Source organism: Mytilus edulis, chromosome 9 (genome assembly GCF_963676685.1).
Source record: "Mytilus edulis chromosome 9, xbMytEdul2.2, whole genome shotgun sequence".
In the NCBI taxonomy this organism is placed as follows: domain Eukaryota; kingdom Metazoa; phylum Mollusca; class Bivalvia; order Mytilida; family Mytilidae; genus Mytilus; species Mytilus edulis.
The window spans coordinates 40,352,167-40,365,179 of NC_092352.1; the positions used below are offsets into that span (position 1 = coordinate 40,352,167).

Sequence of the window (13,013 nt, forward strand, 5' to 3'; positions counted from 1 at the left end):
TTTTCTCCTTGAAATAGCATAATACACAGGAAATTGGTTGCTCATTTTTTTACCTGCTGGTTCTAAAGACAATATTAAAGGTATTTCCAGTCACTGAAAGTTTTGGTTGATTTCTAAAAAAATAGTTTATGTATCAAATATGCATATTCAATTTACCATTTTCTGCATGTGTCATATACAAATATAGTGTCCATATTTGTCCCCAATATGTTACATACGAGGGGATGCCACGCTCGGCATTGCCTTGTTTGAACTGTAAAATGTGTGCACTAGTCGGAATAATCACCCATAATTATGCCCATGTTTACTGATCTATCTTAAAGGTAAGGTAATGGGTTCTTTGATCCCTTTTATTCAAAAAGAGCTCTTTCCAGGAGAATATCATAATAATATAGACAAAAGGAAGGATGTGAGGAAAGCAACAAATGCGGCAAAATATGACATATAGAAAACAAAATGGTTATGGAGTAAACATTCGTGTGACAACAACTCAGACGATACATAAAAAATCAGAATAACGAAGAAAAAGTTGGTTTCCCTATATACGTGTACCTGCAGTGTTGGTGTACGAGGCGCGTTTATGATTTTCATTATGTTACTTGATATGAAAAATTGACAAACAATAATATTTTACTTGTAAAAGTAAATCCTGAGCCTGTGATAGCTGCTCTTTTTGTTCCATTTGAATTAATAGAAACAACGCTGTCGCCTTTCTTGTTCTCATAGAATCATATGATATGAGCTCCATATTTTGTGAACGTCTTTCTTAACTGTCGTATTAGACTGACCAGTGCATATCGCGCATGGGACTTTAAATGTATTTTAGCGCGAAAATTAACTTACGTTTAGCTTGATTTATTGCCGTCGTAGTTCCATCTTGTCGCCTTCGTACTTTTATTCGATGGCAACACGACGGGATTACGAGGTCTTCACGAAGTCGTGTTGCCATCGTAAGACCTTCGGGTAGCTTCGTGATTCATTCGTGTAGACATCGTAATGTCAAAACTGCCCGATGGAAACGATTGAAACACGAATGCAATACGATGTTCAAAGATGCATTCCCGGTGACATTACGATGGTGAGGATGGTGATACGAACTCAATACGAACCCTCAACATCGGACGCACCTTCGGGGATTTTTTAACATGTTAAAAAATTTAGAACCCTTCCCGAAGTTGTCCCCGAAGGCTAGAAAAGTGGCCGATGGTTCTACGATGGTTAAAGATGGCACTACGAATAGCCCGATCTGGATACGATCAGTCCCGATTTTGAAAATTTCCATAATCGTGTTGCCATCCGCGTAAAAATCGGGACAGTGTGACGCGGGCATTACGCTTTTCCGATGTAATGGGAGATAACTTATTTTTAAAATAAATATTTTCCTCTGAAACAGATATGATTGTTGACAAAAAGAGTTACATCCCATCATAAATATTATCAAAAAAGTAATACGATATTTAAAAAATATCTGACAAAGTGCACTGTATAGAAGTAAATTTCGTATATATATGTTTATTATAAATATCAAATGAAAGAAAAATGTCAACATGTCAAAATATATTTAGTTTATAATAAGGGGGATAATCAAAACTGCTTGTTTCTAAAAATATATTCTATCTGTGTTGTTGATATGTACATATGTACTTCGATAAATACATGTTGTTTAAACTATTCATAACTGAATTGTTCCTTATAAAAGACGATAAAAATCAATCAATGAAATTTAGCCATTATCCAAGCTCTTGTTATTTGTTGTGTTTTGTATTTTCTGTTACTGGGATAAAAGATAACCAGAAACCAGAACGTCCAAAATCTGACGAAGACCTTTACTTACTTGAAAATCTCTAAAGGTTTGGGGGATTTTCAAGATTTAAATATTGATTTACGTAAGTTGTAAATATTTTTTCAACGAAAGTTTCTTTTTTCTTCTTCTTCCTTTTGAACAATTATAATAAGCCCGATCGTAAAGTCGTCTTGTTTTCTTAATAACGTTTTCGCTCCATTTTATTTTGTACAACATGTATTCATATGACAGTAGTGAAGCCTTGTTGACCCTTAAGAAGAAGAATTACTTCATCATTGAAATTAAAGAAGAAACATAATATAAAAAAGAAGATGTGGTATGATTGCCAATGAGACAACTATCCATAAAAGACCAAAATGACACAGACATTAACAACTATAGGTCACCGTTCGGCCTCAACAATGAGCAAAGCCCATACCGCATAGTCAGCTAAAAATGGCCCCGATAAAACAATGTAAAACACGTTACCAAAACTGGCATTAAATTTCAAATTTACCGAACAAAAATTGATCCGTATAAACTTGTTATTTAATCTAAATTAAATTTCAGTTAAATCGTCTGATATTAGTAGTTTCGATAAAAAATAAACGTATACCAAAACTGGCATTAAATTTCAAATTTACCGAACAAAAATTGATCAGTATAAACTTGTTATTTAATCTAAATTAAATTTCAGTTAAATCGTCTGATATTAGTAGTTTTGATAAAAAATAAACGTATGATTAAACGAAAAATTTAACGGTGATAAACTAGATTTAAACCTTTTAAATAACAAATTTAAACTGCTATTATTTTTCAAATAAATAACAAGTTTAATAACCCATAAATCGGAATTAAACTTAAGAAAATAAGAAATTTAAAAAAATTATTAAACTTTCATAAACTACCAAAATAATTCTTCATAAATCAGACCTTAAATTCAAACTAGAAATTTAATTTATAAATAAACTTTGTAAACGTATCATTTCATGCAGTGCTAGTTAATATGCGTTTGAAAAAAAACATGTTAAGTTCTTTATATAAATCGATATAAAAACAATTACAGGTTAACTTATTCCCTCGTTCTAATATTTTTTTTGTAATTATTAACCCAACTATAAATAAATTGATTGTTGGTTCAGTGCTTATCGTTCAGTGGCAAACATTTCATGCACTTTCATAATATTAACGAAACAATGATAAATACAAAAGTTGTGTCCTATATTATAGAGGCAATCCGGATGAAGGATTGAGAAATCTGGACTGCCACTAGAAATGAGGATCTATTGAATAGAGACAGAGATGTTGCCGTTCAACAACCTTCCCCGCGTGAAATAAGAATAGATGGGCATCAAATCTAGTAATCTAAACTATTGATACTCTATTTTTTCTTAGTTTACATGGCTAACTCGTTTGTAGGGAGAAGAGAGGCGGAATGTACAAAATTGGACTCATCAAAGAGTTTAACGTTCCCATTCTAACCTGACTTGGCTGCGTACTTTTACATCCCGCGCACCCTAACGGACGACCAACTATGGCAAATGGTTTTACTACCGGTTGAAAGCAGACAAAAGTAACTACATGTATAGACGTCCCAATTCCTCAACAATGGAAACTATAGTGTACCTCAGGAAACTATAGTGTAATTAGAAAACAAATAATGAACTTTCAATTGTGTTTAAGCTGGGTATAAATACATGGCATTTTGATCAAAATACTTTTCCTATTTCAGTGGGATTCGTGTTTATACGTCAAGTTTTTTAATGTTGTGTTTTGCATAGACTTGTTCGGGGTTTTTTTTCTTCGTTTTTCTTCTTTTTTCCATCATGGCATTGTTGAAGGTCGTATGGTTGCCTATAATTGCTTATACAAATAAATTCACATCATTTGAGCTGTGGTTGATAGTTTTCAATAGCAATCATAACCACATCTCCTTGTTTCTGTATTATAAGCCATTGGCGAATCCGGGGGGGGGGGGGGGGGTCATTTTTTGTTAGTTTATTTTTTTATTTATTTATTTCTTTTTATTAATTAAACTTTTTGGGGATTTTCAAATTGCTGGATCCGTACATGTATGTATAGACAAGGGATGTTATAAATCCTTGGTATAATTCTTTTTTTATGACGCATTTATCTTATTTTAATTTAGACCCGGACGCAATGCCATGAATGCTGTAGACATTGATTGAGCAGAATTAAAACCATCTAAACTTTCATTTCAAAATAAACCAACTTATAATATAACCAGAAAACTATAACTGTGACCAGTCCCATGGTGTCTTTTTTATCCGATGATATGTATTTGCAATACGGAAAAAATAAAGCCGTCAATATAGACATTTTGTTTATAATAAAAGGTATAAAAAGTTGGCTTATGAATTAATAAATTAAATCGGAGACATGTATATACACACACAATTTATATCTGTCTCTGGTTTAATACGCTTTTTTGTTGTTTTTTTTTAATCATAAGCAAGTAATTCAAACATTTAATTTGTTTATGGAACAACCTACTCTCCCCTGCAGCATCAATTGGTAGGTCAGTCCATGTTTTTTTTAAATTCTTTTATGTAAATCACAAGCACCTGCAGACACAATAAGCTCCGCCTAAATGATATCATGAAACATTCGGAAGTTTGAAATTGAATGAATAATAATGGTAAAACCAGAATGTACATGTTTAAGGGCCTCAAGGCCAAACCGTATAGTATATAAGAAAATACCGGCTGTTTAACATCAGTTAAAACCTGTGGACTCATTAACTGTTCGCTCAGGCTTTAAAGTTTTTTCGAAGTTTTCCTCCTTAGTCAACGTTAAGTTCAACCAAAATGGTAAGTAAATTTTATTTGATACATTATTTATTAAACTGAGCCTTCGGGAAATGACGGAGTCTTCAATATAATAACTTTATAGCTTCCAACCAAACTTGCTCAGTTACTGACGAGTACTCTCGGGTTTTCTTGTCAGGCACGGGAGTTGTTAGCACGTGAGTTCATTTTACTAGTCTTCTCTGATTTTACTATTAAATGAATGCACGAGCCTAAAATTTAACGGTTAATTAAATTTTCCACAGACTTTTACCAGAAACAACGTCTCTTATACATCTCAGATATATATGCGAAAGTTTATCAAGTTGATTAACTGAAAAAAATACAGAAATTGCATATAAAATGTGTTACCAGAGGCATATTGTATAATTGTCATAATTTACACATATATAACTGGTTTAAAACATCATATTATATGGGAACCGTGTATATATATCTTTGGTCCTTATATTATTATTATATGTAAAGAGGTCTACGTATCTCTTGAAGTCCCCGTACATCAGGACTAGCCAGTATGACACATTCATACTGTCATATTTAATACATGTAACAAATTAAGAGCAAAAAACGTGAATTATTGGTCACATGTGGAATGCGTGCTGCATGATGAGTACATGTTTATTGAACAGTCGATGAATCTAGGAGTAGTAGACTATTGATTTTCAATCGTGTTAATTAAAATGTTCGTTCAGTCGTCAAGAAAATAAAGATGATTCAGGATGACAAATCTTTATCCCTATGGAGACACCATAGCAAAATATGAGATTAACACAATGGGACCATGGTCTAGTTCATTAACAGAATTTAAATAATTTATTAAAAGATGCGGATGGGAAATTTTTTATTGTAAATGTTAATTATAAGCTAATTGAACGATCCAAGTCTTGTAATCCTTTATTAACATCACTAAAACTTTAATGGTTTTTATATTTCAATAGCTGTATCGATTTAGTTTCAGTATTTCATCTTTATTATATAAATAGAAATCAATAGAAATGTTCTCAATGAACATTCTCATGAAAGACATATACTAGTTTCAACAAAAAATCCTTTTTTTGCTTTTGACATGTAAAATACTGACTATCATGCAAGCCCACGCACACACTCTCTCACACAAACACACACAAACATATACTATGATTTATTTGAGACTTGGTTAGATACTATATACAGACGGACACATGTCTAGACTGTATGTTAATCTTTAGCCCACGCACACTCTCTCACTCACTCACACACACACATACGCAAACTGATTATTCGAGACTGTTAGAAACTATACATACGACCCATGTCTAGACTGTATGTTAATCTTTAGATGTCTTATTTGTTTCTTTTACAGTTGTAACATACCAGTAGATGTACCCATGATTTTAATCAGAATTTTATATACAAATGTACATTTTGGCATTTCATATTAGTGTTACAGTGGTGGATCCAGAAGGGGAATCCGGGGTTGGAGCCTTTTTGACGATCAATGCATTTGAATTAGGACATATAGTTGGACCCCCCCCCCCCTTCTTTTTTAAAAATTGCTGTATCTGCCCCTGTGTTATCATCTACTCATCTTTGCTTATAAATAAAAAAAGAAAACAGTAATAAAGTTACAAACCATGCTGACGATACATAAATTCAATTATATTCTGTCTTTTTAGAGGGAATGCATCAGTATACATGTTGGACAGGCTGGAGTCCAGATGGGCAATGCCTGCTGGGAGTTGTACTGTTTGGAACACGGTATCCAACCTGACGGTCAGATGCCCTCTGACAAGACCATTGGAGGTGGTGATGACTCTTTCAACACCTTCTTCAGTGAGACTGGAGCTGGCAAACACGTACCCAGAGCTGTATTTGTAGATCTAGAACCAACAGTAGTAGGTCAGTGTTTATAATAGTATCAAATCTTTCAAAGGAAAGATAAATATATATGTTAATGAGACAGCAGCCCAACAAGAAAACCAAAATATATTTCCAAATATGGTTGTTACAAACTTTATTAAATAGAATGTACCAATGATATATATTTTTTGTTCTTTGAATGACCCACAAGTGAAACACAGTATAATAAAGATATTTACTGATCATGCAAATTTTTTTGCTAATGCAAATGATCAGCTCTCAAATTTTAAGACACTTGTATTTACAAGACTCTCAATGCAATTGAAGAATTTCTAATACCCTAGTGGAAATATTTGAAACAAATTTTATTTTTCAGATGAAGTAAGAACAGGAACATACAGACAACTTTTCCATCCAGAACAATTAGTCACAGGCAAAGAGGATGCTGCCAATAACTACGCCAGAGGTCACTACACAATTGGTAAAGAAATTGTTGACTTGGTTCTCGACAGAATCCGTAAATTAGCAGATCAATGTACAGGTCTTCAAGGTTTCCTCATCTTCCACAGCTTTGGTGGTGGTACCGGATCAGGATTCACATCGCTCCTCATGGAACGTCTCAGTGTTGATTATGGAAAGAAATCCAAATTGGAATTTGCCATCTACCCAGCCCCACAAGTCTCAACAGCTGTTGTCGAACCATACAACTCCATCTTGACCACCCATACCACCCTTGAGCACTCCGACTGTGCTTTCATGGTAGACAATGAAGCTATCTATGATATCTGCAGACGTAACTTGGACATTGAGAGACCAACATACACCAACTTGAACAGACTCATCGGTCAGATTGTCAGTTCTATCACCGCCTCCCTGAGATTTGACGGAGCTTTGAACGTCGATCTCACAGAGTTCCAAACCAACTTGGTACCATACCCACGTATCCATTTCCCTTTGGCTACTTATGCTCCGGTCATCTCTGCAGAGAAGGCTTACCATGAACAACTCTCCGTTGCCGAGATTACCAATGCTTGCTTTGAACCAGCCAACCAGCTTGTAAAGTGTGACCCACGTCACGGCAAGTACATGGCCTGTTGTATGTTGTACAGAGGAGATGTTGTCCCCAAGGATGTCAATGCTGCCATTGCAACCATCAAGACCAAGAGAACCATCCAGTTCGTCGATTGGTGTCCAACCGGATTCAAGGTAGGAATCAATTACCAACCACCAACTGTTGTACCAGGAGGTGATTTGGCTAAAGTACAGAGAGCCGTATGCATGTTGAGCAACACAACCGCCATTGCTGAGGCCTGGGCTCGTCTTGATCATAAATTTGACTTGATGTACGCCAAACGTGCTTTCGTCCATTGGTACGTCGGAGAAGGTATGGAGGAAGGAGAATTCTCAGAAGCCCGTGAAGATTTGGCTGCTTTGGAGAAGGATTACGAAGAAGTCGGAGTTGACTCCGTAGAAGGTGAAGGAGAGGAAGAAGGAGAAGAATATTAAACATTTCTTTTGTCAATTAACAACGGAACAATCTTGAGATTACAACTTTGTAATTTAAATTTCGAAGATTACAAAAAGTAATGAGAGCTAAACTATTTTTTGTAATCATTAATTTGTCCTCAGTAGCATTTTCTCTATTGGTGATAGGTTGGGTGATATCCTTCTTTAATCTTCCAAAGGTTTTAAGTCGAACTATTTCAAAATAACACACTATTTAAAATAATCTTCGAAAGGTTTTACGGTAGAAGTCAAACTATTTCAAAATAATACACTATTTAAAATTAACAGAATGTGGTATTATTGCCAATTAGACAACTCTCCACCAGAAACCTAATGACAGTTAACACCTATAGGTCACCATTACAGCCTTCTATAATGAGCAAAACCCATAACGTATTTTCATGTAGCAATGTATAAAACATCCAAATCTGGGATAGCGGTGAAACAGCGGACTAACTTTAAAAATTGTGCGAAAAGGGTCTAACTGGTCAGCACTAAAACAAAGCACAAAAACACCCAAAAAAAATAATTTCAAGTACAGATCTGAGAGTATGCTCACTGTTATTGAATGCGGCCAGTGTAAATGAATAATTTGGGGGATTAAGAGGGACCCATTTGAAATGTGAATATGAAAAAATGATAAATTTCCAGTACCTTTATCTTTCATTTGACAGTTAATGCAAGTAATCTCGACAGTTTACTACATCAACGTTATCTTGATTAGAATTGAATATCAGTGGGGAATCGATTTTTTGGCAATTTCAATTGATGTTATCCTAGGAAATATTATATTTATATGCATGTGCATGATTCATTTAACAACGAAGATTTGGTACGGTTGGGTTCATATCCCGGATAGTAGACCCAAAAGGTTAGCTACAAATATTGGAGCATTGAAGAAGGGTATAGTGTACATGTCCTTCAGTCAGGGTTCGTCGGCATAATCAGTTGCACGTTTCATTGTTCTAAGTAGTTGTCAATTGGTTTGGTCTGTTTTCCAGGTAACTATTACAAAAAATCAACTATATTTTGGTGTATCATATGGATTTATTGAAAGCTGAATATGTCCTTCTGAGAGGGTTTTTATGAACTTTACCTCATATTCATGGTTCATTGGTTAATGTTAGTTATTTTCGGTTCATGGTGGTCCTTTTTTTATTACTTTTAAGTTATAGGTCGGCTGATGGAATACTGTGTCCAGAGATCATGCCATCTGACCTTGACCTTAAGCATGTATATCGCACTACGGGCTTTACCAATGAGAATTACCCATACCATATAGTTGGCTTTTATAGCCGTTGACATGAGGAAATGTGTAACAATTCAAACGGAATAAATAACGCTAATTTGAAACAAAATACTTAACGAAAAACATATATGACGGACATAAACCAACAACAACCACTCACCACTGAACTACAGTCTCAAATGACATTTTTGTTTTTATACGACCGCAAAAATTAAAATTTTTTTGGTCGTATATTGGTATCTCGTCGTCGTCGTCGTCGTCCGAATACTTTTAGTTTTCGCACTCTAACTTTAGTAAAAGTGAATAGAAATCTATGAAATTTTAACACAAGGTTTATGACCACAAAAGGAAGGTTGGGATTGATTTTGGGAGTTTTGGTCCCATTATTTTAGGAAAAAGGGCCCAAATAAGCATTTTCTTGGTTTTCGCACTATAACTTTAGTTTAAGTAAATAGAAATCTATGAAATTTTGACACAAGGTTTATGACCACATAAGGAAGGTTGGGATTGGTTTTGGGAGTTTTAGTTCAAACAGTTTAGGAATAAGGGGCCAAAAAAAGGCCCAAATAAGCATTATTCTTGGTTTTCGCACAATAACTTTAGTATAAGTAAATAGAAATCTATGAAATTTAAACACAAGGTTTATGACCACAAAAGGAAGGTTGGGAGTTGAGGTCTGAACAGTTTATGAATTAAGGGCCAAAAAGGGGCCCAAGTAAGCATTATTCTTGATTTTTCGCACCATAACTTTAGTGTAAGTAAATAGAAATCTATGAAATTTAAACACAAGGTTTATGATCACTAAAGGAAGGTTGGGATTGATTTTGGGAGTTTTGGTTCCAACAGTTTAGGAATAAGGGGCCCAAAGGGTCCAAAATTGAACTTTGTTTGATTTCATCAAAAATTAAATAATTGGGGTTCTTTGAAATGCCGAATCTAACTGTGTATGTAGATTCTTAATTTTTGGTCCCGTTTTCAAATTGGTCTACATTAAGGTCCAAAGGGTCCAAAATTAAACTTAGTTTGATTTTAACAAAATTTGAAACCTTGTGGTTCTTTGATATGCTGAATCTAAAAATGTACTTAGATTTTTTATTATTGGCCCAGTTTTCAAGTTGGTCCAAATCGGGGTCCAAAATTAAACTTTGTTTGATTTCATCAAAAATTGAATAATTGGGGTTCTTTGATATGCCGAATCTAACTGTGTATGTAGATTCTTAATTTTTGGTCCCGTTTTCAAATTGGTCTACATTAAAGTCCAAAGGGTCCAAAATTAAACTAAGTTTGATTTTAACAAAAATTGAATTCTTGGGCTTTTTTGATATGCTGAATCTAAACATGTACTTAGATTTTTGATTATGGGGCCCAGTTTTCAAGTTGGTTCAAATCAGAATCCAAAATTATTATATTAAGTATTGTGCAATAGCAAGAAATTTTCAATTGCACAGTATTGTGCAATAGCAAGAAATCTTCAATTGCACTGTATTGTGCAATAGCAAATATTTTCAATTGCACAGTATTGCGCAATAGCAAGAAATATCTAATTGCACAATATTGTGCAATAGCAAGAAATTTTCAATTGATTGGAGTTATCTTTCTTTGTCCAGAATAGTAGTTGAATCAACTTAAATCATTGTTTTATACAATAAACAATGTGTATTCACTTTTACTACCAACTGATAAATTAAAACAATCTTTACCATTCAGTGATAACAAGCACCTTTTGTTACATTTTAATATTTTATGATGTATTTAAATGAGTAGTTATTGTTGCAAACTCCATTAGAAATTTGAATTGAGATCAGTTTTGGAAAAAGTGAAAGGGGGATGTGAAAAAAAAATGGGGGGGGGGGGGGTAAATTTTTCTCATTTCAGATTTCATAAATAAAAAGAAAATGTCTTCAAACATTTGTTTGAGAGGATTAATATTCAACAGCATAGTGAATTGCTCAAAGGCAAACAAAATATTTTAAGTTCATTAGACCACATTCATTCTGTGTCCGAAACCTATGCTGTGTCAACTATTTAATCACAATCCAAATTTAGAGCTGAATGTTGTGTCCATACTTGCCCCAACCGTTCAGGGCTCAACCGCTGCGGTCGTATAAAGCTGCGCCCTGCGGAGCATCTGGTTCAATTTCAAAATTCATTTCTTATATCTTGAAAACTATGTTGTTATAAGGACATATATTTTAAACTCAATAATGTTTAAGCAATGCATGGTGTAAAAAAGCATTATGACAGAATTCTGCAATGAATTACTTATCTAAGTAATTTTCCTTTTTTTTTTGCGTTTTGGGATATCAAAAAAAAATCAATTAGAATTTCAAAAAGGTCAATTTGTCTGCAATTTGATTGACTCTTTATAGGATATATTGTTTTTGGTCTTTAAAGATGGCCTCAGCCAGATTTAGCATAACGTTTGAAAAATTTTAATTTCCTCCTTCGCCGAAATTGATTTGGACTTTCAAACGTGCACAAGAATTCTGATCGGCAAGACACGATATACAAAACGTTTAACCAAAACGGAGAATCTTCATATAGAAATTGTCATCAACCATCGTTCATCGATATTGTCCCTCATTTTCATTCGGTCTTTTATGTTTATTATTCCAATTTGATATTATTTCCGTAATCAACACTGATATGTTCCTTCTAAAAATTGGTAGGCTGAACTGCCATTTCCGGATTCTGCACAGGCACTTTTACTTATTTACCTTAATAGAACATTAAGGTATATAGTGATTTTTTTTTATCAGAAAAAGTGCTTGTGGGATTCTGCCTTACAAATCATAGTTGCGCAGTGACCCCTAACGTAGTTATTAACCAGTTGTTTTGGTTTGGAAAATTGACGATAAATACCCTGCAACAAAAACAGCACTAAAATAAACCGAAACAAAGTGGCTATACCATTATGATGATGATATTTCTAAGCATTGTCCATGCAGTTAAATGCAAAAAAGTAGAGCTGGTACCAAGTATGCTTTTTAGATTTGTTTCACATTTAGTTTGTATAATAGTATATTGTATATTTCACTCCCATATAATTTGAACGAATTTTCATTTACTTTTTATCTTTTTATCTTTTTGTTGTTTTGATTTGTGTTATTACATCACTTTACTTTTTTGTTCAAAGTCAGATGTTGCAAAAGGAATGTCAAATTGGAATCTTAAAGTAACTTGTGAGATACATCTATCCGTTATCGTTTTTATAAGACCATTATTCAATCCAATTTTTACCATGTAATATCGATTACGTGCGTGTTAAATTGCGACCATATGAGTCAAAAACGAATAAAATGTGTTCGTGTTTGGCAATGATTTATTCATATCGTGCACATTCAAAAGATAACTAATCTCCATTTACATACATGTGATTAATTTATGGGTATGGGAACTATTGAAAATTAGTGCCGGTATTTGCAGAACTATTACAAATAAGATGTGATACAAAATTAAGAACGGAAATGGGGAATATGTCACAGAGACAACAACCCGACAAAGAGCAGATAATAATCGATGAGGCAACTCGATCTCAACAAGGGACCAAATGACACAGAAATCAACAGCTATAAGAACCGTACGACCTTCAACAATGAGCAACGCCCATACTGCATAGTCACGACTAAAAAAGACCCCGAAGTCGCAAATGCAAAACTATTCAAACGAGAAAACTAACGGCCTAATTAATGTACAAAAAATGAACGAAAAACAAATATGTAACACACCCTCTGAATGACATGCTCCTGTCTTGAGGTAGGCATTTGCGTGCTTTATTTATTTTTATAATCTGTTTATTGTGCTTACA

At 34.0% G+C, this 13,013-nt stretch overlaps 1 protein-coding gene across 1 annotated transcript; it reads left to right on the forward strand.

Annotated features, from left to right (window-relative positions):
- Window positions 1-4,459: 4,459 nt before the first annotated feature.
- LOC139488384 (tubulin alpha-1A chain-like) lies at window positions 4,460-8,048 on the forward strand. The gene is made up of 3 exons (XM_071273934.1): window positions 4,460-4,614; window positions 6,267-6,489; window positions 6,827-8,048. The coding sequence occupies exons 1-3, from the start codon at window positions 4,612-4,614 to the stop codon at window positions 7,954-7,956; spliced, it is 1,356 nt and encodes a 451-aa protein (XP_071130035.1). The 5' UTR covers window positions 4,460-4,611; the 3' UTR covers window positions 7,957-8,048.
- Window positions 8,049-13,013: the final 4,965 nt, after the last annotated feature.